This window comes from Protomyctophum parallelum (genome assembly GCF_964188405.1).
Source record: "Protomyctophum parallelum genome assembly, chromosome: 12".
Lineage (NCBI taxonomy): Eukaryota > Metazoa > Chordata > Actinopteri > Myctophiformes > Myctophidae > Protomyctophum > Protomyctophum parallelum.
Genome location: NC_139712.1, coordinates 11,275,806 through 11,301,438, shown reverse-complemented (window position 1 = coordinate 11,301,438; position 25,633 = coordinate 11,275,806). Strand labels below are relative to the sequence as shown.

General features: G+C 43.9%; 1 protein-coding gene across 1 annotated transcript in view; it reads left to right on the top strand.

Moving 5' to 3' along the window:
• Window positions 1-16,185: 16,185 nt before the first annotated feature.
• The window catches only part of rnpc3 (RNA-binding region (RNP1, RRM) containing 3), a 39,598-nt gene continuing 30,150 nt past the window's right edge, over window positions 16,186-25,633 (top strand). Inside the window, exons 1-4 of the mRNA XM_083778000.1 lie at window positions 16,186-16,233; window positions 19,917-20,131; window positions 20,715-20,762; window positions 22,923-23,032. Coding sequence (XP_083634126.1) covers window positions 19,919-20,131; window positions 20,715-20,762; window positions 22,923-23,032 — 371 coding nt within the window. The 5' untranslated portion in view covers window positions 16,186-16,233; window positions 19,917-19,918. The remainder of the gene's footprint in view (window positions 16,234-19,916; window positions 20,132-20,714; window positions 20,763-22,922; window positions 23,033-25,633) is intronic.

Genomic DNA, 25,633 nt, shown 5'->3' with positions numbered 1-25,633 from the left:
TCTTACCTTATGAGCAAACTAGTCCATTCCATGAATTATTTCGCTCCGTTGTGCAGTTTACTAGTAGCCTACATATTATAAATAAAAATAGGCTCTCATTGACTTCCATTGTAATGGGGAAACAACTCTCAAACTCACTCTTTTAGAACACTAAGCTGATTATGACCGTTTATGACAGGAAAACTCATGCGGTTTTATTTTTAATAAAAAATAAAAAACATGTTTTTGTTTTGACTTCGGTGTTGCCACATTGTGTGAGAGATATAAGCCAACCCACCTCCAAAAACAAGCCAACTCTTAAAGCCAAATCAAGAAAAACAAGCCAAAACAAACACAATAATATGACCATATATAATCCTAATAAAAATATTGTATGCATTTATCATTATAAATACTATGTAGGCCTATGTCTATGATAATTAATGTTTTGAAAATGTATTACAGTACTAATTATTAGCCTTAAGCCAAAAGTAGCGGGAAATAAGCAGACTTGGCAACCCTGACAAGTTTGCCTACAAAACGATCTGATTGGTCCAAATCTGTACACACACTCCTGAAGTATAGCCTCGGTTCCAGACTTACCATCCAGACCGTTTTGGACGTGTTTGAGGGAGAAGCTTTAGGAGAAATGTCTGGGACTGCAGCTGGGTGCATCTCAAACAGCATGGCGACTTGTTTACAAACGATCGAGGAACACCAGATCCGCTGTATATCTCCAACCAATATAGTTACTTTATAAATCTATCAAAAGACGAAAATAAAACGGCATGAGTTTTCTTGATGTCATAAACTGTCAGAATCAGCTTTTGTTGTGTTCGCTTATGTGCTAACTGACTGATTTTGAGAGCTGTTTCCCGTTACAATGGAAGTCAATGAGAGCCTATTTTTATAGATACTAGTAAACTGCACAACGGAGCGAAATAATTCATGGAATGGACTAGTTTGCTCATAAGGTAAGAAAACAAACCCACACATGCTGTACAGCAAATATATTTATTGACACTGCAAAACCATTTTGACCAGCATTGGAAGCTTGACCAGGATCCTAACCTAGCAACCGTTTCTAACGTGGTATTGGCCAAGAACGGGCTTGGGTGGGACTTAGCGACAGGCTAATTCACTCAAGAACTACTCATTTTGATAGGCTCAGGGTAGACGACAGAGTACAGCAACATGCAATGGTCCTGGTCAACAAGATACACTATACACCCATGTACCTGTCTCACTACTTCACACAGACACCCATGTACCTGTCTCACTACTTCACACAGACACCCATGTACCTGTCTCACTACTTCACACAGACACCCATGGACCTGTCTCACTGCTTCACACAGACACCCATGTACCTGTCTCACTACTTCACACAGACACCCATGTACCTGGACCTCTCCTAATTCTTGAGTTGTGTGCAGGAGCAGGAACTCCATATTTGGTCAAGACTGATGTCATGTGTGATGATGTCAGATTTCAGTCAGCTTGACTTAAAAGCAGATCACACAGAGTGTTGAGTAGCATTAGTCAAAGAGAAGAGAGAGAGACAGACCATTAGATCACCCTAAAAACAACTTAATATTCTGCTGTAATCACATCATAAACATTCCTTGGTTGTATGAAGACATCTCTGGCCAGAAGACACCCCAGAACCACTGCTGATACAACAAGCCCTTCCCAGTTGAAGTGTGGACTGTGAGGACAGCTTTGTCTCAGCTGCAGAGAACTGTGAGGACAGCTGTGTCTCAGCTGGAGAGAAGACACTCCGTCAAGAAGAGATGGAGAAGAAGATGTCTGATGTTCAGATGAAGAGGATGCAGCAATATGAGGTTAACGTGACACTGGACCCTGATACAGCACATCCCTGCCTCATCCTGTCTGACGATGGAAAACAAGTGCATCATGGAAACGTATGGAAGAATCTCCCAAAGAACAAAGAGAGATTTGATCTTTTTCTCCTTGTCTTAGGAAAACAAAGTTTCTCCTCAGGAAGGTTTTACTACGAGGTTCAGGTTGGAGGGAAGACTGAATGGGTTATAGGAGTGGGCAGAGAGTCCATCAACAGGAAGGGATACATCACACTGAAACCCAACGATGGTTACTGGACTATAGGGTTCTGGAATGGAAAGTACAAGGCTTCTGCTGCCCCTGCTGTCCTCCCTGTGAGAGAGATGGTCCAGACAGTGGGAGTGTTTGTGGACTATGAGGAGGGTCTGGTCTCCTTCTATGACGTGGAGACCAGAGTCCACCTCTACTCTTTCACTGGCTGCTCCTTCACTGAGAGACTATATCCATTCTTCTGTCCCGGTGTTAATAATGGTGGTAGAAACTCTGCTCCTCTCATCATCTCTCCTGTCAACGTGGACGCGCTGAACATGGACGGAGGGAACATGTCCTCCCCTCCAACTCGCTAAAGAAGAAAAACATGAAGTTGTTCCTCCAGTAAAAAAAAGTAAATTATGCATATATTTTACTCCATACGTGCATTAACTCTTTCAGCGCCACCTGGTGGTCACCAGTTTAGGCTTTGAGTGCCAATTCTCCCATTATAAAGAAAGAAATAATTTGTAATTCTATTATGCATGTAATGTGCATGTCATCACCTGTACACCAGATTAGAGGAATTTACAAAATATGGATGAAAATTAAAAAAAAATATATATATATTGAATTCCCAAGGAAAGACGTCTTGACGCCCGTGGCATCCATTACTTAAGTGGCAATTAGACGTCTCGACGTTTATGGCTACTAAACAGTTTAATGAATACAATAAATGAAAGTAAAATACATCAATAAGAAAGTGCCTTAATGTAAACGAATGTAACACAAGGAATGTCTGTCAGAATAAGGTGCTCCGTATTCTGTCAGACATGCCTTGTGGAACATTAACCATATTAACCATTAAGTCCTCCTTGGTTAACACTTTTTTTTTTCCTTTGACGTGTAGACGCGTCTTTAGGGCCTTTTTTATTTATAACGGGATCACTGTAATTAAAAACAATTTGGCCTTTCTTTTTTCAGAGATCCTATAGACCTGTTTTGCGCGTGCGCACACTGCCGTTCACTTCCTCATTTACAGCCTTGGAGAAGTGTCTCATAACTCCCTTGGACTGCCAATCCCAATTTCTTTTGTTTGGGTAACAAATTGGCATATTTATAATTCATTGTTTTAACATACAAGAAAGATCTGGTGGTTTGAACAGATGTTTTTTTTTTTTTTTCATTCCTAGTGTATTCTCTCGAATTGCCACAAGATGGCGGGAACGCACCATTATGCTGATTTTGGCCAAAATAGACGAATCTTCCTAAGTCACTTCCGGTTCAACGATCAACAACATCCGGCAGTATTTTGACCCTAGTGACTAGCTTGGCTGGTCCGGATTACTAAGCTAATGCTATATTTTTCATATCTAAGTCAAATTAACCTCAAATCAACCCCAAAACATCGCAAAATATATTTTTTTTTACAGCGACGCACATAGAGACGGCGCGCGTGCACGATAGCGCACGATCACGCGGATTTCGGCCGTTTTTTGGTAAATTACATCCAACATTAGTGATATTAGCGAAAAAATAAAAAAAATTGCTCTTTTGACCCCCCGATAACTGATATTGATTGTCATTCCGTTTTCTCCGTGAACGGGAGGTTTAGATTTTTTTATTAATTCCGTTTTTTCCGTTAATTGTAGGCCAGGGGTTAAGTCTACGGAGGAGCTCTTCATGGTTTTGACCTTTTTGATCAAAGCTGCAATGTTCTGTAGACTGTACTCATTTCTGTGGTGACACGTGATCAAGGGTCAAGAGAGCTCAATGGACAGACAAAGCGCTGAGTTGTTGAACCAGAGCCTTGAAGGCAGTCAGTCAGTCAGACCGGACAGTGGCCTCGTGGTTAGAGTGGCAGCTCGGGGGTTCGATCCCCGGCCGGGTCATACCAAAGACTGAAAAAAAAGGGACCCAATGCCTTGGGGGTCAGTCCCTGCTTGGCACTCAGCATCAATGGGTTGGATTGGGGGGGTCAGTCCCTGCTTGGCACTCAGCATCAATGGGTTGGATTGGGGGTCAGTATTAGCTGTGTCTCAGCTGGAGAGGACTGTGAGGACAGCCGTGCCTCAGCTGGAGAGAAGACACTCCGTCAAGAAGAGATGGAGAAGAAGATGTCTGATGTTGAGATGAAGAGGATGCAGCAATATGAGGTGAATGTGACTCTGGACCCGGATACAGCACATCGCTGCCTCATCCTGTCTGACGATGGAAAACAAGTGCATCATGGAAACGTATGGAAGAATCTCCCAAAGAACAAAGAGAGATTTGATCAATTTGTCTATGTCTTAGGAAAACAAAGTTTCTCCTCAGGAAGGTTTTACTACGAGGTTCAGGTTGGAGGCCAGAGAGTCCATCAACAGGAAGGGACGCATCACACTGAACCCCAACGATGGTTACTGGACTATAGGGTTGTCGATTTATGGAAATAATTACTTGGCTAATACTGACCCTGATGTCCTCCTCCCTGTGAGAGAGGAGCTCCAGACAGTGGGAGTGTTTGTGGACTATGAGGAGGGTCTGGTCTCCTTCTATGACGTCCAGACCAGAGTCCATCTTTACTCTTTCACTGGCTGCTCCTTCACTGAGAGACTATATCCATTATTCTGTCCCGGTGTTAATAATGGTGGTACAAACTCTGCTCCTCTCATCATCTCTCCTGTCAACGTGGACCTTAGAGTATATATTTCTAGAGAAGGCACCCAGAGGAAACCCTGAGGCGAAATGGACATAGTGGCCGGATTTGGTAGTGCAGCTCGAGCCAGCGCTGCTCCGTTGACTATCATTGTGCACGTTCATGTGATTGGGGCCATGACACGTGAACGAATGTTTCATACGTGAACGCGCACAAACGGCACAATGATAGTCAACGGCAGCGCGTTCATGTGTTTGTAACCAAACCGTCCCAGAATGCACTCTGTTCCTACCAGGAAGGAGGAGTGAATCCGCCTCATGCGCTTTTGAGCAACTTAATGCAAGTGGATGGGAGGAGAACTCGGGTGTCTTCTCTATAGATATATAACTCTATGACGTGGACGCGCTGAACACGGACGGAGGGAACATGTCCTCCCCTCCAACTTGCTAAAGAAGAAAAACATGAAGTTTTTCCTCAGTACCAGTTTAGGCTTTGAGTGCCAATTCTCCCATTATAAAGAAAGAAATAATTTGTAATTCTATTATGCATGTAATGTGCATGTCATCACCTGTACACCAGATTAGAGGAATTTACAAAATATGGATGAAAATTAAAAAAAAATATATATATATTTTTTTAATTCCCAAGGAAAGACGTCTTGACGCCCGTGGCATCCATTACTTAAGTGGCAATTAGACGTCTTGACGTTTATGGCTACTAAACAGTTTAATGAATACAATAAATGAAAGTAAAATACATCAATAAGAAAGTGCCTTAATGTAAACGAACGTAACACAAGGAATGTCTGTCAGAATAAGGTGCTCCGTATTCTGTCAGACATGCCTTGTGGAACATTAACCATATTAACCATTAAGTCCTCCTTGGTTAAGTTTTTTTTTCCTTTGACGTGTAGACGCGTCTTTAGGGCCTTTTTTTATTGATATCAAACGGGGATCAATGTAATTAAAAACAATTTGGCCTTTCCTTTTTCAGAGATCCTAGACCTGTTTTGCGCGTGCGCGCACTGCCGTTCACTTCCTCGTTTACGGCCTTGGAGAAGTGTCTCATAACTCTAAGTCTACAGAGGAGCTCTTCATGGTTTTGACCTTTTTGATCAAAGCTGCAATGTTCTGTAGACTGTACTCATTTCTGTGGTGACACGTGATCAAGGGTCAAGAGAGCTCAATGGACAGACAAAGCGCTGAGTTGTTGAACCAGAGCCTTGAAGGCAGTCAGTCAGTCAGACCGGACAGTGGCCTCGTGGTTAGAGTGGCAGCTCGGGGGTTCGATCCCCGGCCGGGTCATACCAAATACTGTAAAAAAAAGATGGGACCCAATGCCTTGGGGGTCAGTCCCTGCTTGGCACTCAGCATCAATGGGTTGGATTGGGGGGGGGGTCTGTCCCTGCTTGGCACTCAGCATCAATGGGTTGGATTGGGGGGGGGTCAGTCCCTGCTTGGCATTCGGCATCAAGGGTTGGATTGGGGTTCAGTCCCTGCTTGGCACTCAACTTCAATGGGTTGGATTGGGGGGTCAGTCCCTGCTTGGCACTCAGCTTCAAGGGTTGGATTGGGGTTCAGTCCCTGCTTGGCACTCAGCTTCAATGGGTTGGATTGGGGGGTCAGTCCCTGCTTGGCACTCAGCTTCAAGGGTTGGATTGGGGTTCAGTCCCTGCTTGGCACTCAGCATCAATGGGTTGGATTGGGGGGTCAGTCCCTGCTTGGCACTCAGCTTCAAGGGTTGGATTGGGGGGTCAGTCCCTGCTTGGCATTCAGCATCAATGGGTTGAATTGGGAGGGGGGGCAGTCCCTGCTTGGCACTCAGCCTCAATGGGTTGGATTGGGTGGTCAAATCTACTAATCAAATGATTCCCGAGCGCAGCATAGCTGCAGCTCACCGCTCCTTGGCTGCAGCTCACCGCTCCAAGAGATGGGTCAAATGCGGCGAACAAATTTGAACTGCGGTAACGTGTGTGACAAATCGTACGGCTTTGACAGTCTGTAGCGACAGGCAGTGGTGGAAATTAACCAAGTAAGTCAATTCACTCAAGAACTACTCATTTTGATAGGCTCAGGGTAGACGACAGAGTACAGCAACATGCAATGGTCCTGGTCAACAAGATACACTATAGACCGATTCCGTAGCGGTTTCATGGTCGCAGCCTACGTATTTCCTGTAGGCGAACTCGACGTAGCTGCGGGGATAAAACCCTCACCAGGCGCACCTCTTCCACTACAGTGAACGGCAGAGTGACTGATGTTAGTTTGCCTCAAACTTTACTCCTTAACTGCTTTTTTACTAACACTAACATTACAAAGATGCCCAGAACATCGAGATGAACCTGTGTAGTTTATGGCTGCTCCAACAGTAGTGGCAACATAAAAAATTAAATAAAACGGAATGTCTAATATCCACCGCGGTGGCTGAGACCAGAGCCATTGAGTAATGGTTGAGACGAAGCAGGGAAAGATACACATCGCCAGTCTTACCCAATAGCAAATCTTTCTGTTTTATGAACACAAGGCTGCTGTATTTTATACCTCATACTAAGCATTTAAAGTATGAGGTATAAAGTACACTGGCGTTATGTATCTTTCACTGCTTCGTCTCAACCATTACTCAATGGCTCTGGTCTCAGCCACCGTGGTGGATATTAGACATTCTGTTTTATTTTATTTTTTATGTTGCCACTACTGTTGGAGCAGCCATAAACTACACAGGTTCATCTCGATGTTCTGGGCATCTTTGTAATGTTAGTGTTAGTAAAAAAGCAGGTAAAGGAGTAAAGTTTGAGGCAAACTAACATCAGTCACTCTGCCGTTCACTGTAGTGGAAGAGGTGCACCTGGTGAGGGTTTTATCCCCGCAGCTACGTCGAGTCCGCCTACAGGAAATACGTAGGCTGCGACCATGAGACCAGCTACGGAATCGGTCTATACACCCATGTACCTGTCTCACTACTTCACACAGACACCCATGTACCTGTCTCACTACTTCACACAGACACCCATGTACCTGTCTCACTACTTCACACAGACACCCATGTACCTGTCTCACTACTTCACACAGACACCCATGTACCTGGACCTCTCCTAATTATTGAGTTGTGTGCAGGAGAAGGAACTCCATATTTGGTCAAGACTGATGTCAATGTGTGATGATGTCAGATTTCAGTCAGCTTGACTTAAAAGCAGATCACACAGAGTGTTGAGGAGCATTAGTCAAAGAGAAGAGAGAGAGACAGACCATTAGATCACCCTAAAAACAACTTAATATTCTGCTGTAATCACATCATAAACATTCCTGTGTTGTATAAAGACAGACATCTCTGGCCAGAAGACACCCCAGAACCACTGCTGATACAACAAGCCCTTCCCAGTTGAAGTGAGGACTGTGAGGACAGCTGTGTCTCAGCTGGAGAGGACTGTGAGGACAGCTGTGTCTCAGCTGGAGAGAAGACACTCCGTCAAGAAGAGATGGAGAAGAAGATGTCTGATGTTGAGATGAAGAGGATGCAGCAATATGAGGTGAATGTGACTCTGGACCCGGATACAGCACCTCCCTGCCTCATCCTGTCTGACGATGGAAAACAAGTGCATGATGGAAAAGTATGGAAGAATCTCCTGAAGAACAAAGAGAGATTTGATCGATCTGTCTTTGTCTTAGGAAAACAAAGTTTCTCCTCAGGAAGGTTTTACTACGAGGTTCAGGTTGGAGGAAAGACTGACTGGGACATAGGAGTGGCCAGAGAGTCTATCAACAGGAAGGGAGTCATCACACTGAAACCCAACGATGGTTACTGGACTATAGGGTTGTGGAATGGAAAGTACGGGGCTAATGCTGACCCTGATGTCCTCCTCCCTGTGAGAGAGGAGCTCCAGACAGTGGGAGTGTTTGTGGACTATGAGGAGGGTCTGGTCTCCTTCTATGACGTGGAGACCAGAGTCCACCTCTACTCTTTCACTAGCTGCTCCTTCACTGAGAGACTATATCCAGTCTTCAGTCCCTGTGTTTATAATGGTGGTAGAAACTCTGCTCCTCTCATCATCTCTCCTGTCAACGTGGACTCTGAACAGGGAGAGAGGGAACATGTCCTCCCCTCCAACTTAACCTGACTCTGCCATATGGGGGCGGTATTGGGTAACCATGTTCCCCAACACAGCATCCATCTGGGATCTCTCAGGGAGTTGAGCTAACACCGAACCGCTCTGTGGTACGAACCAATCAGCGTGAGCTAAGGGCGGGATATGTGCGAAACCGGATGTGGAGCCATATAGACAAGTCGATATGATTGGTTGTGTTTGCACGCCCACACGGTGATAGACAGACGGTCCCATCCAATCATCTACCAAGTATCTTCAAAAAAAGGAACAGCCCCGTCATCGAATTTGCTTCCGGGATCCCAGATCCCAATAAGCTGTGAAACAAATTTGTGTAGCAAGCTTCTTGGATCTGGCAGCGTCAGGTTACCTCCAACTTGCTAAAGAAGAAAAACATGAAGTTGTTCCTCCAGTAAAAAAATAGAAGTAAATTATGCATATATTTTACTCCATACGTGCATTAATGAATACAATAAATTAAAGTAAAATACATCAATAAGAAAGTGCCTTAATGTAAACGAATGTAACACAAGGAATGTCTGTCAGAATAAGGTGCTCCGTATTCTGTCAGACATGCCTTGTGGAACATTAACCATATTAACCATTAAGTCCTCCTTGGTTAACACCTTTTTTTTCTCCTTTGACGTGTAGACGCGTCTTTAGGGCCTTTTTTGTATTGATATCAAACGGGATCACTGTAATTAAAAACAATTTGGCCTTTCCTTTGTCAGAGATCCTAGACCTGTTTTGCGCGTGCGCACACTGCCGTTCACTTCCTCGTTTACGGCCTTGGAGAAGTGTCTCATAACTCTAAGTCTACGGAGCTCTTCATGGTTTTGACCCTTTTGATCAAAGCTGCAATGTTCTGTAGACTGTACTCATTGCTGTGGTGACACGTGAGCAAGGGTCAAGAGAGCTCAATTGACAGACAAAGTGCTGAGTTGTTGAACCAGAGCCTTGAAGGCAGTCAGTCAGTCAGACCGGACAGTGGCCTCGTGGTTAGAGTGGCAGCTCGGGGGTTCGATCCCCGGCCGGGTCATACCAAAGACTGTAAAAAAAAATGGGACCCAATGCCTTGGGGGTCAGTCCCTGCTTGGCACTCAGCATCAATGGGTTGGATTGGGGGGGGGGGTCAGTCCCTGCTTGGCACTCAGCATCAATGGGTTGGATTGGGGGGGGGGGGGGTCAGTCCCTGCTTGGCACTCGGCATCAATGGGTTGGATTGGGGGGTCAGTCCCTGCTTGGCATTCGGCATCAAGGGTTGGATTGGGGTTCAGTCCCTGCTTGGCACTCAGCATCAATGGGTTGGATTGGGGGGGTCAGTCCCTGCTTGGCACTCAGCATCAATGGGTTGGATTGGGGGGGGGGGCAGTCCCTGCTTGGCACTCAGCATCAATGGGTTGGATTGGGAGGTCAAATCTACTAATTAAATGATTCCCGAGCGCAGCATAGCTGCAGCTCACCGCTCCTTGGCTGCAGCTCACCGCTCCTTGGCTGCAGCTCACCGCTCCAAGAGATGGGTCAAATGCAGCGAACAAATTTGAACTGCGATAACGTGTGTGACAAATCGTACTGCTTTGACAGTCTGTAGCGACAGGCAGTGGTGGAAATTAACCGAGTAAGTCAATTCACTCAAGAACTACTCATTTTGATAGGCTCAGGGTAGACGACAGAGTACAGCAACATGCAATGGTCCTGGTCAACAAGATACACTATACACCCATGTACCTGTCTCACTACTTCACACAGACACCCATGTACCTGTCTCACTACTTCACACAGACACCCATGTACCTGGACCTCTCCTAATTCTTGAGTTGTGTGCAGGAGCAGGAACTCCATATTTGGTCAAGACTGATGTCATGTGTGATGATGTCAGATTTCAGTCAGCTTGACTTAAAAGCAGATCACACAGAGTGTTGAGGAGCATTAGTCAAAGAGAAGAGAGAGAGACAGACAGACCATTAGATCACCCTAAAAACAACTTAATATTCTGCTGTAATCACATCATAAACATTCCTGGGTTCTATAAAGACAGACATCTCTGGCCAGAAGACACCCCAGAACCACTGCTGATACAACAAACACTTCACAGTTGAAGTTTGGACTGTGAGGACAGCTGTGTCTCAGCTGGAGAGAAGACACTCCGTCAAGAAGAGATGGAGAAGAAGATGTCTGATGTTCAGATGAAGAGGATGCAGCAATATGAGGTTAACGTGACACTGGACCCTGATACAGCACATCCCTGCCTCATCCTGTCTGACGATGGAAAACAAGTGCATCATGGAAACGTATGGAAGAATCTCCCAAAGAACAAAGAGAGATTTCTTACATTTGTCTTTGTCTTAGGAAAACAAAGTTTCTCCTCAGGAAGGTTTTACTACGAGGTTCAGGTTGGAGGAAAGACTGCCTGGGGAATAGGAGTGGCCAGAGAGTCCATCGACAGGAATGGACGCACCACACCGAGCCCCAACAATGGTTACTGGACTATAGGGTTGTGGAATGGAAAGTACGGGGCTGCTGCTGACCCTGCTGTCATCCTCCCTGTGAGAGAGATGGTCCAGACAGTGGGAGTGTTTGTGGACTATGAGGAGGGTCTGGTCTCCTTCTATGACGTGGAGACCAGAGTGCACCTCTACTCTTTCACCGGCTGCTCCTTCACTGAGAGACTACATCCAGTCTTCAGTCCCTGTGTTGATAATGGTGGTAGAAACTCTGCTCCTCTCATCATCTCTCCTGTCAACGTGGACGCGCTGAACACGGACGGAGGGAACATGTCCTCCCCTCCAACTTGCTAAAGAAGAAAAACATGAAGTTGTTCCTCCAGTAAAACATTTAGAAATACATTATTTCACATACATATATGTGACCGGGGACAGTGGTTTGATATACAAGGGGGCCATGGTCATTTTTCAGTTCTTTACATATTATGAAAATGCACACTGTAACCTTTCATATGATGTATTGCTCATTGAAATTGGGAAAAAAAAAAAGATTAAGAAGAAATGACCATCTGAAACTTGTTGAACCCGAAACACCAAAGTGCAGAATTTGCCCTGCAAAGTTTTAAAAGAAAAATATACCGGGTTGCTTATTTCTCTCGCATAATCTGGCAACCCCGCAACGATAGCTGTTAGCTACATAAGCTAATATATTGATATCAATCCTGTACTTTTTTTTTTTACTCAGAAAACTCATCCAGTGCCACACCAGTTTAGCCCATTATAAATCAAAGAAAGAAAATGTAATTATATTGTGCATGTAATGTGCATAACATCACCTGCACACCAGATATTAGAGGAATTTTCGAAATATGGATGAAGTAAAAAAAAAAAAAGAAAAAAAAGAAAACTAAACGAAACTAATATTTTAAAAATTAGGCATCCAAAGGCGTCATGTGGCACTGAGACAGTAGCAGACTCCTCAGGCAAATGTCCACTTTTTTGGGGAAACGCCAAAGCAAACTCCACATGCCCCAACATTATTTTGATTTACCTGCCATATTGTCAACCCAGGTATGGCTCCCCCATATCTTGCAAGTATGATTGAACCCTACAAACCCTCCCGCGCACTCAGATCAGCGAATGCAGGGAAGCTGGAGGTACCTTCACTAAAAACCCCGGACAACGCTCCACACGTCCCAAAACTCTTCTCCCTTCTGGCTCCAAAACTGTGGAATGCACTTCCCATTGCAGTCAGAACTGCAGCATCACTCCCAATCTTCCGCCGTAGTCTGAAAACCCACCTTTTCAGACTCCATCACGGCCCATAGCACTTACCCCACCCCCTTAGATAGCATTTCTAAGGGGCGGTGGTGGCTCAGGGGTAGAGTGCCTGGATGGTAACCGTAAGGTTGCCAGTTCGAACCCGGGCTCCCCCAGAGTTACTGTCGAAGTGTCCTTGAGCAAGACACTGAACCCCTAATTGCTCCCGATGTGCTAGTTGGTGCCTTGCATGGTTTCCGCTGCCATCGGTGTATGAATGTGTGTGTGAATGGGTGAATGTAATGCACAATCTCTGTAAAGGCGCTATATAAATGCACCATTTACCATTTATGTAGACTTAGATAGCATTTGATACAGACTTATACCATGTTATGTAGACAGCACTATAATTGCATTGTATGTAGTCATAGCATGTCATAGTACATATGATACAGTATGTATAGCATAGTATAGTATATATGTATAGTTTCATTATATAGATAATGATATTCCACTGTTACTTTCTTAGCTTCATGATAAATGCTTTTTATGTGATGTATTCCCATGCTTTTTTGTTCTTGCTTAATGTAAGTCGCTCTGGATTAAGAGCGTCTGATAAATGCCTACATTGTCAACCCCTTGCCCCTGTGGCGGATCGGTGGTTAGACTGGCATATTGCCCCTGTGGCGGATCGGTGGTTAGACTGGCATATTGCCCCTGTGGCGGATCGGTGGTTAGACTGGCATATTGCCCCTGTGGCGGATCGGTGGTTAGACTGGCATATTGCCCCTGTGGCGGATCGGTGGTTAGACTGGCATATTGCCCCTGTGGCGGATCGGTGGTTAGACTGGCATATTGCCCCTGTGGCGGATCGGTGGTTAGACTGGCATATTGCCCCTGTGGCGGATCGGTGGTTAGACTGGCATATTGCCCCTGTGGCGGATCGGTGGTCAGACTGGCATATTCGCCGATAACGGTATGACCCGATATGACCAAATAAGGGTCGATGCCGATCCTTTTCCGACAGACATCTCTAATGTTCAACACTCCAACCAAAGGGATGTCCCTGTGACTCTGGGGGCAGATATTAGGCTTTTGAGGTCATCAGGCTGAGTCTCTGCATGAGTCTGAGACACTGCTACACGTGATCCAACCCACCCTCTCTCTCTCTCTCTCTCTCTCTCCTCAATGTCTCTCTCTCCTCAATGTCTCTCTCTCTCTCTCCGCAATGTCTCTCTCTCTCTCTCCTCGATGTCTCCTCACATCTGCTTCTCACCACACTGGACAGCATGGCACAGTCTGACTGTCTGTCTGACTGACATCCAGTAAAACATTTAGAAAATAATTATGCATATATATATATATATATATATGTGTCCGTCCGTCCGTCCGTCCGTCCGTCCGTCCATTTCAAGATTTCAAAATGTAATTTTGAAAATAGCAGATCTAGTAGTAGTAGTAAAAACTCAAGTAAAAAAAATAAACTCAAATTTGTACGATATTTGTACTTGAGTAGATGTACACTCTCTCCCTGTTCCCCTCCCCTCCCCTCCCCCCCCCTCCTCTCCTCTCCTCTCCTCTCTCTCTCTCTCTCTCTCTCACAGGGTGGGATCGAGTGTCTCCCGTCCCGTTCTATACCCCTCCTCTCCTCACCTGTGAAATTTCAGAGGCGTCCCGTTGGTGAAAGGGGGCATTGTGTGTCCCCCTGCCCTGCCCCCCCCCCCCCCCCGCCCTGCCCCGGCCGTGGCGTGCCCGGCCCGGTCAGGAATGCCCCCTCATGCCTTCCCTTCGTCTCTCCCCTCAAAGAAAGGGCTTCATTTGGCCAAAGGAATTCAGAGGCATCAAGAGGAGAGGAGAGGAGAGGAGAGGAGAGGAGAGGAGAGGAGAGGAGAGGAGAGGAGAGGAGAGGAGAGGAGAGGAGAGGAGAAGAGAGGAGAGGAGAGGAGAGGAGAGGAGAGGAGAGGAGAGGAGAGGAGAGGAGAGGAGAGGAGAGGAGAGGAGAGGAGGCTAGTTTTTCTAGGCCTAACGTCGAAATAAATATTTCCCTATTTAGCTTTAGCTATTTTTCAATAGCTAAAGTATAACATAATGCTTAGTTAAAACACCAAAACGGGTTCCCGTACAGAATGGGTATTGTAGACGGCGGGGACAGGACAGTTGTATAGCCACACTAAAGGTGGTTGCACACTGGATGCGTTCTTCGGAAAACCGATGGAGAAACGCCGCTAAACGCCGCTCGGTGTGTGGGGACCTTAATGGCCTCCTAAAATACACAAAAAGAAATTGCTTGAGGATTTTATTTATTTTTACTCTACTAAAAACATGTATCACAGACAACTCTGATTAGAAGACGACCCTGATTATAATACAACCCTGTTTTATGGGATATTTCCACTGGAAAGTCTTATATTCAGAACAATAGGGTAGTTATAACATATAGGGCTGAAGTGGTTAACCCTCTAAGACCCAACGTTACTTTATAGCAACAAGTTATATTTTAATGAATTAATTACTTAATTATTATTATTTTTTCTGTTCTGTTCTGTGATATTCATTGCAATGCCATTTCAATGCCATTGGTCATGATATTTGCATATAAATACAAATTATAAATTATAAATATAATTTTCTTAACCTATGACTTTTGACCTTTAACCCTAATAAAAATAAGTAAAAATAATTGTAATATATGTTTCTTTGTTATCATTAGAATGTCTAGAACATGTTTTATTCATTATTGTGAAAGATAAGATAAGATTAAACTATAGTAGTTAACTATAGTAGTTACAAACGTTTCAAATAATTGTAGTGGAGTTAAAAAGTACAATATTTCGATCCGATATGTAGTAGGCTAGTAACTGATATTGAAGTGAAGTACAACAATGTGCAAACACAGCAGCAAGATTTGTGAGCTGCTGTGATAGGAGAAGGATATCAAATGGAACACAACCACCCTAAAGACTAATCATTGTGTATATTCCTGCACTATACCTGCATGGAGTGATCTTACATAATATAAATTGATCTATTGGAGATCCTGACCTTCAAATGTACATCATTTTTTTTTGTTTTGATTGTATTGCTGTATTGTTGTATTGTTCTTTCTGCTTTGGCAATGTAAACGTATGTTTTCTCATGCCAATGAAGCCCTTTGAATTGAATTGAATTGAATTGAATTGATATTGCACGCACACACTCACTCACGCACGCACACGACCTGAGATAAGTCTGCAATGAATAAACTATAGCTAAAAGGTATATATGTATCAAGCGTCTTTGGGTACTCAGAAAAGTGCTATATCAGTTTGAGATATTATTATTATTATTATTATTATTCTATGTATAGGAACTATATATGGATATGATATGTATACAAATATATATTTACCTACTTTAAATATCAGCAACATGAAGGAAGGCTGATTACAATAATAGACATTAAGATGTGTTGATTAATTAAAGTATTGAGGAATTGAACATAATTGAACAGAAATGAGTGAATTATACACGCAACAAGCCTGCCTGTTTTCATTGTCGTGCCGAGGGTGACATCTGCCGGCGAAAACACCAAACTACAACTTTATACAACAAATAAATAACAATACACGACCGTCCAATGGCCGTACGGCTTGTAGGCGGGCCCACCGTGGAACAGCCAATGGCCGCGGAGCTTGTTGTGTTGTGTGCGGAAGTAAATGCACCGCCGTGCTAATATAGTTTAGCTGTGGTTGTTGGTTAGCAATGCTGCACAGATACTGCAGGTTAGTAAAGACGTTTACTGTATTAATACTAGCTTTATTTATTAATAACGTAACTTATTAACCATAACGTGTTACTAACATTGAATAATGCTTACTTTATAATATAATAGAGGCTTTATAAAGTAGTAACTTTATCTAAACAATGAAGTGTCTCTCATAATAGTTTAGCAGAGCTAGCTTCTAAATTAGCCTCCTCCTCCTCCCAGCTGGCAAAAAAAGCAGTGGTTCCCAAACTTTATCCATGTCAAGGACCCCCAAAGTTGGCATTTATCAGCCCGCGGACCCCCCGTTTGTACGGCTCTACTAGTCATTTAAACGTTTTTTATGTCAAGGACCCCCGAATGGACATGTAATTAGCCCGCGGGGACCCCCCATTTGTAGATTACGACAGTCATTTTCAACCGTTTTCATGTCAGTTTGACATGCATTATACAGTACAAGGTACAGCCGCACATTTTAACGGAATGCATTTCTAAATCTCGGGGACCCCCGATTTGTATTGTAAAAAACAACTGGAACTTGGTTTAATTTGTATACTCTTGAGTTACAGACCCATTAAAGGGTCCATTTGGTTCCGAACTATAGTTTAGTTTGGGGACCCCCTATAGCTGGAACTCCCTCAAGGACCCCCACTTACTTTGGGAACCACTGACTGGACTAAAACATCATAAATATATTAGACTCACAAGCAAACAAGGCAGTCTCTCCTTCATGCCAAACCTTTTTAGTCAGCGTGTTGTAGGACTTGTAGATCTGTCCTCGAGAAGAAGCGACACCCCACCGTGTTTTAGGAAGGTGCACGTACTCTGTGTGCATGCATGCATGCCGCACGTAACGGTCGTGCACGCGCACACGTACACGCTTTGATTGATTGAAAACGTTAATTGGCAGTTAGAAGAAAAAAGCACATGAAAATACAGTTCGGTTATTCAATACAATGTCTGCTTAAAGCGACAGTGGGTTTTCAACCAGTGGTCCGGGGACCACCAGTGGTCCTTGATGCGGTTCCAGGTGGTCCCCAGCAGCGCCCAGCTAATTCATGGAGAGTTTTGATGACTTGAACAATGTGGACCCTGTTGTAAACAAGTGTAATGCTTAATTGGGTCGTCCACTCACAGTTAACAGTCTCTGTATTGAGTTTGTGCTTGAAATGTACTGTAATTCTACAAACTGTTAATAAATATTTCAATCAATCAAAGTTGGTAACCATTATGGACCCTTAATTATTAGATATTTAACTCTTTGGAGTTTCATAAAATGAAAGTAACGCCTTCAAGAGTTATTATTTGAAATCTGCATTATTCTGCATTGTTTAATTTACAAGAAGTCTACACAATGATATAATGTAGAATAACTTTTTCTGATTTGTCCTGCTATCTCACAATATTCTTTAGTTTTGGTGGTTCCGTGGCTCAAATGCCCGACACATAATGGACCTTGATATGAAAAGGTTTTAAAACCCACTGTGCTAAGACTATATTTCAAGCTATTCTTGGGTTTTTAACTTTTTCTCTTGGGGTTTTTTGAGCTATTTTTGCTATATTTGAACCGAAATCCTGAAATCCGGCAGTTTTGTCCAAAACTGTTACTTTTTCAGTTTTCAATTTCCCCCAAAAAATAGCAGATCTACAAGCTCCTCCTAACGGTCCTAGAGCCGAATGCAACTTAGGCTAAAATTATGTACAGTATTTTAGATCAACTTTGGTCAATCTCAATTCTACCTGTTTTAATTGATGTTGATGATGTTGCGATGAAATGTTCTTTTATTTCCCCCCCACCTTTATTTTTATTTTTGTCATAATCTGTTTTTGTCATAATCTTGGCACTGAAAAAGAGAGTCCAGCCCTCAGTGTGTTCTCCGAGAACTAAATAAAGGTTGAAATGAAATTAAATGTAATTTTAGATAGCATACTGTATTATGTAGACTTAATGTGGCCCTCAGGTTAATGTCAGAATACTGATATATTATTAGTTTCAGCTGTTACAATTCCAAACATGACCCGCTTTAATTACTTCAGTCTAACTTAGTAGCTCACAAGTATAATTAAAGGCATTTGAAATGACATACAAATGTTAATTTTCAGGATTCCAATTCAAAAATAGCAAAAAAATATTCAAGATTTCAATTTGAATATAGCAAAAATAGCCCATCTACAAGCTCAAAACGTGTCGCAGTGCGACACTTTTTGAGCTTGTAGATGGGCTAATTTTGCGACGACAGTAATATATGGCCCTATAGGGATATAGTGGCCCTCTCCATCGTCAAAGTTGCCCACCTCTGATGTAAACATAGCATTCTGTACTCATATAGTTTCATCGTACAGATATCCTACCGTTGTACCGTCTGCTGAATGCCTAACATTGTAAATTGGGGTCTTTTTTCTCAATAGGCCCTGCGGTAAGCCCCGCCCGCTCGCTCAGCTGCCTCGATACCGTTGTTAAGCAGGACAAACATCAGCGAACCTCCATTGAGGACCGTGTTATGTCGGCGTTTTTCCGAAGAGGAATAGAAGCATTCATATCAACAACATTCATACTATAATAACGCCATGGTGAAACGTTGCTGTTGGGCGTCCTGCAACAGCGCTTAATAAGTACCCAGAACGTTTGGGGCATTTATTTTTATTCCTTTCCCCGTGGGTGCGCACATGCACATGTCAATGTTTACATTCTGGAGGTGGAGGACGCGGCGGTCACTCATTCACCCTCCCTGCTACTAAATCATACTATTAACGTCAACTTTTACTAAACAATGTTTAAATCAATCGTCTAATAAACAACTAACAACTTACCTTGGAGCAAAATGGTGTGCTTTGTAACTTTCTAATCTCCACGCTCAGTTGCTTGTGTTGGTCGGACGGCAGCCACAGGCTCCAGCCTCCAGTCACGTTCCCTCCCACTGCGGTTCAGAAAAAGAACGCTGCTTACCATTTTCTGCACATTGTATCCAAAAAGTGAAGGTCCGCTAATGGTCTAAACTATTTTGAATTTAGGAACGGCAAAGAAAATAATTTAGACCATTAGCGGACCTTCACTTTTTGGATGCAGAAGGGGGGTGGGGTAAGCAGCGTTCTTTTTTTTCTGAACCGCAGTGGGAGGGGACGTGACTGGAGCCTGTGGTTGAAGACAGTTATGTGGCTGCCGTCCACACAAGCAAGTGGCAACTAGAAAGTTACAAAGCACACCATTTGCTCCATGGTAAGTTGTTTGTTGTTTATTAGACGATTGATTTAACCATTGTTTAGTAAAGGTTGACGTTAATACTAGTATGATAGTAGCAGGGAGGGTGAACGAGTGACGCCACCGCCGCTTCCTCCTCTAGAATGTAAACATTGTGCGCACCCACGGGAAAGGAATAAAAAGAGAATGCCCCAAACGTTCTGGGTGCCTATGAAGCACTGTTGCAGGACGCCCAACAGCAACGTTTCACCATGGCGTTATTATAGTATGAATGTTGTTGATATGAATGCTCGGAAAAACGCCGACATAACACGGACCTCAATGGAGGTTCGCTGATGTTTGTCCTGCTTAACAACGGTATCGAGGCAGCTGAGCGAGCGGGCGGGGCTTACCGCAGGGCCTATTGTATGAATTGTAACATTTAATCCATGCCATCAGTGACCAGTGACCAACCACCACCTTTTTGTTGTTTTGTCCCTTCTTGTGTCTCCTTGTCTCTCCAGACATGGACCAGTACGAACCAGCCTTCCGCTCCGGACCGGGTACCAGAGAGGGCCAGAACCAGAACCAGAACACCGAGCCGCTGGTCCGGACCAGGGAGGCCAAGACTCTGCTGGTCCGACACCTGCCGGCCGAGCTCAGCCGCGGCGACAAGCAGGAGCTGCTGAAGTACTTCGGAGCCGTTTCTGTCCGACACCTGGCCCACAAAGGACCGCTGGTAGGTTCTGACCCGGTTCTGGACCGGGACGGGAAGCCCCTTTTGGTGTTTTAAGCATTATGTTGTACTTTAGCCATTGAAAAATAGCAGACCTACAAGCTCATAGCTTGTAGGTCTGCTATTTTTGAAAAAGATTGTGAAAATGTTTGAATTATATTCTTTCCGAGCGAACGTTTTCAACTCAAATCTTTTTGAGCTCCCGAGTCCCAAAGCTTCTGACTTACTATACTTGCATGTATACATATGTGGAAAACAGTCTATTAACCCATTCTGACCTGAGATCAGATTCATACGAGGTTTCCACTGGACACACACTGGTCTGATTAACCCATTCTGACCTGAGATCAGATTGTAGAAATGTCAGTCGTTCTTCGATTCTTTAAAAAATAGCAGACCTACAAGCTCGTATCGCGCCACTCGGTGGCGCGATATGAGCTTGTAGATCTGCTATTTTTAAATAGCTAAAGCATAACATGATGCCAACACCAAAATGGGTGCCCGGTCAGAATGGGCTAATACTACTAATACTATACATGTCATGTCATCTATAACCTTTTATAATATATATGTTCTATCTCCACAGAAACATGCAGCGTTTGCGACCTTCAGCAGTGAGAAGTCAGCAGGGAAGGTATTTGTATTCAACATGGTTTTCATATGTGTGTGTGTGTGTGTGTGTGTGTGTGTGTGTGTGTGTGTGTGTGTGTGTGTGTGTGTGTGTGTGTGTGTGTGTGTGTGTGTGTGTGTGTGTGTGTGTGTGTGTGTGTGTGTGTGTGTGTGCGCGCGTGCTGGGGGGTGTAAAATGTAAAATGACGATTTCATCATTTTACACTTGGTTGCATGCTGAAAGTAGCAGATCTACAAGCTTATAACGCGTCACAGCCAACACTAAAACATCCCGGGTGACTAAAATGTGACTAAAACTAAATGCAAACTATTCAAGTAGAATACGACTATTTGCTGCCTAAAACAACACTGCCCTGTGGGTGTCGAAGTGTCCTTGAGCAAGACTCTGAACCCCTGATTGCTCCCGATGTGCAGGTCGGTGCCTTGCATGGTTTCCACCGCCATCAGTGTATGAATGTGTGTGTGTGTGTGTGAATGGGTGAATGTAATGTGTGTATGTGAATGGGTGAATGTAATGCACATAATTAATCCTGGTCACTAAACTGCCTCCCCCTGGCCAGCCGGGGCGCCTGATGGAGGGGGAAAGGAACTGGTTGGAATAACGTGTTCCTTCCACACGCTACGTCCAACCAGGGAAACTCCCCCCTGTCAGGTGTAAAGGAGCAACTTGGACACTCAGGCATGAAGGAAGCATGAGTTCAAGTCCGTTGCTCTCCCCTTGTCCCCCATATATGGGGACTAGGTTGGTCTCCCGTTGTCCCCCATATATGGGGACTAGGTTGGTCTCCCCTTGTCCCCCATATATGGGGACTAGGTTGGTCTCCCCTTGTCCCCCATATATGGGGACTAGGCTGGCGGAGGGTGTGTAGAGCCCAGGATCACATTAGATGATTGACACAGGGGTGAAAAATGGGTTACAAAATCGTGGGATAAAAATGTATGTAAAGCATGATGATAAAGGCGCTGTATAAATGCACCATGTTACCTCATGTCTTCAGGCTCTGCAGGGCAGACTGTATAACAGTGTTGTTTTTTGGCAGCAAATCTCTATTTTAGTTTTAGTCATAGTCTTTGGACTGAAATTTCATTTAGTTTTAGTCACATTTTAGTCACCTGGAATGTCTTAGTGTTAGTCTAGTTTTAGTCGACTAAATGTCATAAGATTTTAGTCGACTAAATCTACAGTTGATTTAGTCGACTAAAATGTATTTTGGCGGGTCTTGATGCCGTCTTAATGAGTGTTTTTACACTTGCTGAAAATAGCCGATCTACAAGCTCACAACGCGTCGCGAGCTTGTAGATCAGCTATTTTCAGCATGCAACCAAGTGTAAAATGACTTATACTGGATCTCTTGTCCACTAGTCCCTTCCTAACATTTTAGTCTAGTTTTTATCTGTTGACGAAATTGTCAATATATTTAGTCTAGTTTTAGTCATCATAGCTTAGTTTTAATTTAGTTTCCATTTAGTTTTAGTCAGTGAAAAAAGGTAGTCGACGGACATTTTTCGTCTTAGTTTTAGTCGACGAAAACAACACTTCTGTATAAATGCACCATGTCACCTCATGTTCTTCCAGGCTCTGGGCAGACTGTATAAATGCACCATGTCACCTCATGTTCTTCAGGCTCTGGGGCAGACTGTATAAATGCACCATGTCACCTCATGTTCTTCCAGGCTCTGGGCAGACTGTATAAATGCACCATGTTACCTCATGTTCTTCCAGGCTCTGGGCAGACTGTATAAATGCACCATGTCACCTCATGTTCTTCAGGCTCTGGGGCAGACTGTATAAATGCACCATGTCACCTCATGTTCTTCAGGCTCTGGGCAGACTGTATAAATGCACCATGTCACCTCATGTTCTTCCAGGCTCTGGGCAGACTGTATAAATGCACCATGTCACCTCATGTTCTTCAGGCTCTGGGGCAGACTGTATAAATGCACCATGTCACCTCATGTTCTTCCAGGCTCTGGGCAGACTGTATAAATGCACCATGTCACCTCATGTTCTTCCAGGCTCTGGGGCAGACTGTATAAATGCACCATGTTACCTCATGTTCTTCCAGGCTCTGGGCAGACTGTATAAATGCACCATGTCACCTCATGTTCTTCAGGCTCTGGGGCAGACTGTATAAATGCACCATGTCACCTCATGTTCTTCCAGGCTCTGGGCAGACTCCACCAGCTGGAGATCCTCAACCACGTCCTGGTCGTAGAGTTCGCCAAAGGTCAAGATCACGTCGTGGCGTTGAAGGACCCGCCCGTGTCGGACAGGTGCGTTTCTAATTCACGCAGCATTAACCCATTCTGATCTGAGATCAGATTCTAAAAATGTCAGTCTTTCTTTGATTTTTTGAAAAATAGCAGACCTACAAGCTCGTATCGCGCCACTCGGTGGCGCGATATGAGCTTGTAGATCTGCTATTTTTCAATAGCTAAAGCATAACATGATGCTAACACCAAAATGGGTTCCCGTTCAGAATGGGTTAAAAGAAAAATGATTCTGAATGAATTAGCCGCGGTTAAAGGAGAAGTCCATGCTATAAGGCTTTCTTACCTTTTATCTGTAATTGTTACGTCCCCACCAAAGAGGTCCAGGTGTTATTTGTAGTTGTTACGTCTCCACCAAAGAGGTCCAGGTGTTATTTGTAGTTGTTACGTCTCCACCAAAGAGGTCCAGGTGTTATTTGTAGTTGTTACGTCCCCACCAAAGAGGTCCAGGTGTTATTTGTAGTTGTTACGTCCCCACCAAAGAGGTCCAAGGTGTTATTTGTAGTTGTTACGTCCCCACCAAAGAGGTCCAGGTGTTATTTGTAGTTGTTACGTCCCCACCAAAGAGGTCCAGGTGTTATTTGTAGTTGTTACGTCTCCACCAAAGAGGTCCAGGTGTTATTTGTAGTTGTTACGTCCCCACCAAAGAGGTCCAGGTGTTATTTGTAGTTGTTACGTCTCCACCAAAGAGGTCCAGGTGTTATTTGTAGTTGTTACGTCCCCACCAAAGAGGTCTAGGTCCAGTGCATTATTGGCTATTTCCCCTAATATAAGCCGTCAATAGAGCGTCGCAGTCCCGCCCCCTCGAGAGACCCGGAAAAGAAATCGCCGTTCATTTTCCTTATAGACTTTTCCTAAAGTATTTATTTAAAGATGGTTACGCCGCGGACAAAGCCAACTCTTGTCGTGACAAATCATGGCAATAAACACAATGTTTTGGGCCGAACAAATAATTAGAAAGTAGAAAAAAACCGGCAGGTTACAACACATTTTTGTTGTTTTTCTTCTTATAAATTATTTGATCGGCCCAAAACATTGTGTTCATTGTCATGATTTGTCACGATCCGAGTTGGCTTTGTCCGCGGTGTAACCGTCTTTAAATAAATACTTTAGGAAAAGCCTATGGGGAAAATGAATGGAGAATAATTTCCTGGGCCACTTGTTGTTCTGAAAGGGGGCGGGACTGCGACACTCTATGGGGGTTGGGTTTTTGTGCTATTTTGCTTATTTCCATCTAAATAAGTAGTAAAGTGTTGCCGCTTGGGATATTATTTACAATTTTACATTATGAAGAGGGGATATACAAAAACATGTATTTTTGAGCAATGGAAATAAGCGAATTGGAACAATTCAATTCAATTCAATTCAATTCAATTCATTGAGGTCTTATGGTATAACACCTGGACCTCTTTGGTGGGGACGTAACAACTACAAATAAAGGTAAGAAAGCCTTCTAGTATGGAATTCTCCTTTAATGTCAGACCACGTTGGTTATTTCACAGCCTAACCACTTATTTTCACCACTTCAAATTAATTTGAACTGGGAAAACGTAGATGTAGAGAGAAGGTTTAAAAGAAATACAGGAATTCATAGAAAAGAAAGGTCCTTTCTGTGTGGAGTTGGCATGTTCTCCCCGTGTCCCCTTGGCAGGGCTCGAAATTGCGACAATTTTTTTTTAAATCTGTGTGATCTAAAAATATAACTGGGAGCACCAGTGCCACTGCATATAATTGCTGTAGTGCGACCAAAACGATGGCGACCGAAAGTAAGTTCCTAGTCCATTCCTGAAATTTTGGTGGGTGCTCCTAATTCTTTTCTGGTGCTCCTTCATTCTGAATTTGGGAGCACCAGTGCTACCAACTTGTACCAAGTAAAGAAGTTAATTTCGAGCCCTGCCCCTCGGGTAGGTACGGTACCATCACAAAAAACACATGCAACTAGAAAAAGTGCCCTTCTGGGCACACGTCTCCACCAGGAGGATAGGAATGTTCAGGAGTAATATAAACATGTTTTTTGTTTGTTTGTTCCAATCTTTGCCAATCAGGATGGAATATGGGAAATGGTGCAGATCCGTGTTGATCGCACGCATGCACAATCCACCTGTTGGTGGCGCTATAACAGGCCAATGTGAAATGGGTGGGCTATATTCCTCAGCCTAGTAGGAAAGTGCGTGAAAGATTTCACGTCAAATTGCACGCTGCATTCATGATTTGAGGCTTTTTGTTCAAAACAGGCCAATCCTGCAAAATTTGAAAGCCAATGTTAGCCAATTAGGATGGAATATGAAATATCAGACACATCCGTCTTGAGCACATGACTATGGAGATACTGTGTAACGATTTGCGGGATTTTTGGACAAAATCCGGAGGAGTAATATCCAAAAATGTGTTTTACAAAAGTCGGCCTCCTGGTGGCGCTCTAAAAGCCAGATGTGAACTAGAGAGACTGTGTACCAATTTGCACGATGTTTGGACAAAATCTGTAGGTGTACTGTGCAAAAACTTGTTTTGCACAAAGCGGCCTCCTGGTGGCGCTATAACAGGCCGTTCTGGAAAGTTTGGGGCAGAGGTTCATCGTTGGCATCCAGGGAGTGTGTGTGCAAA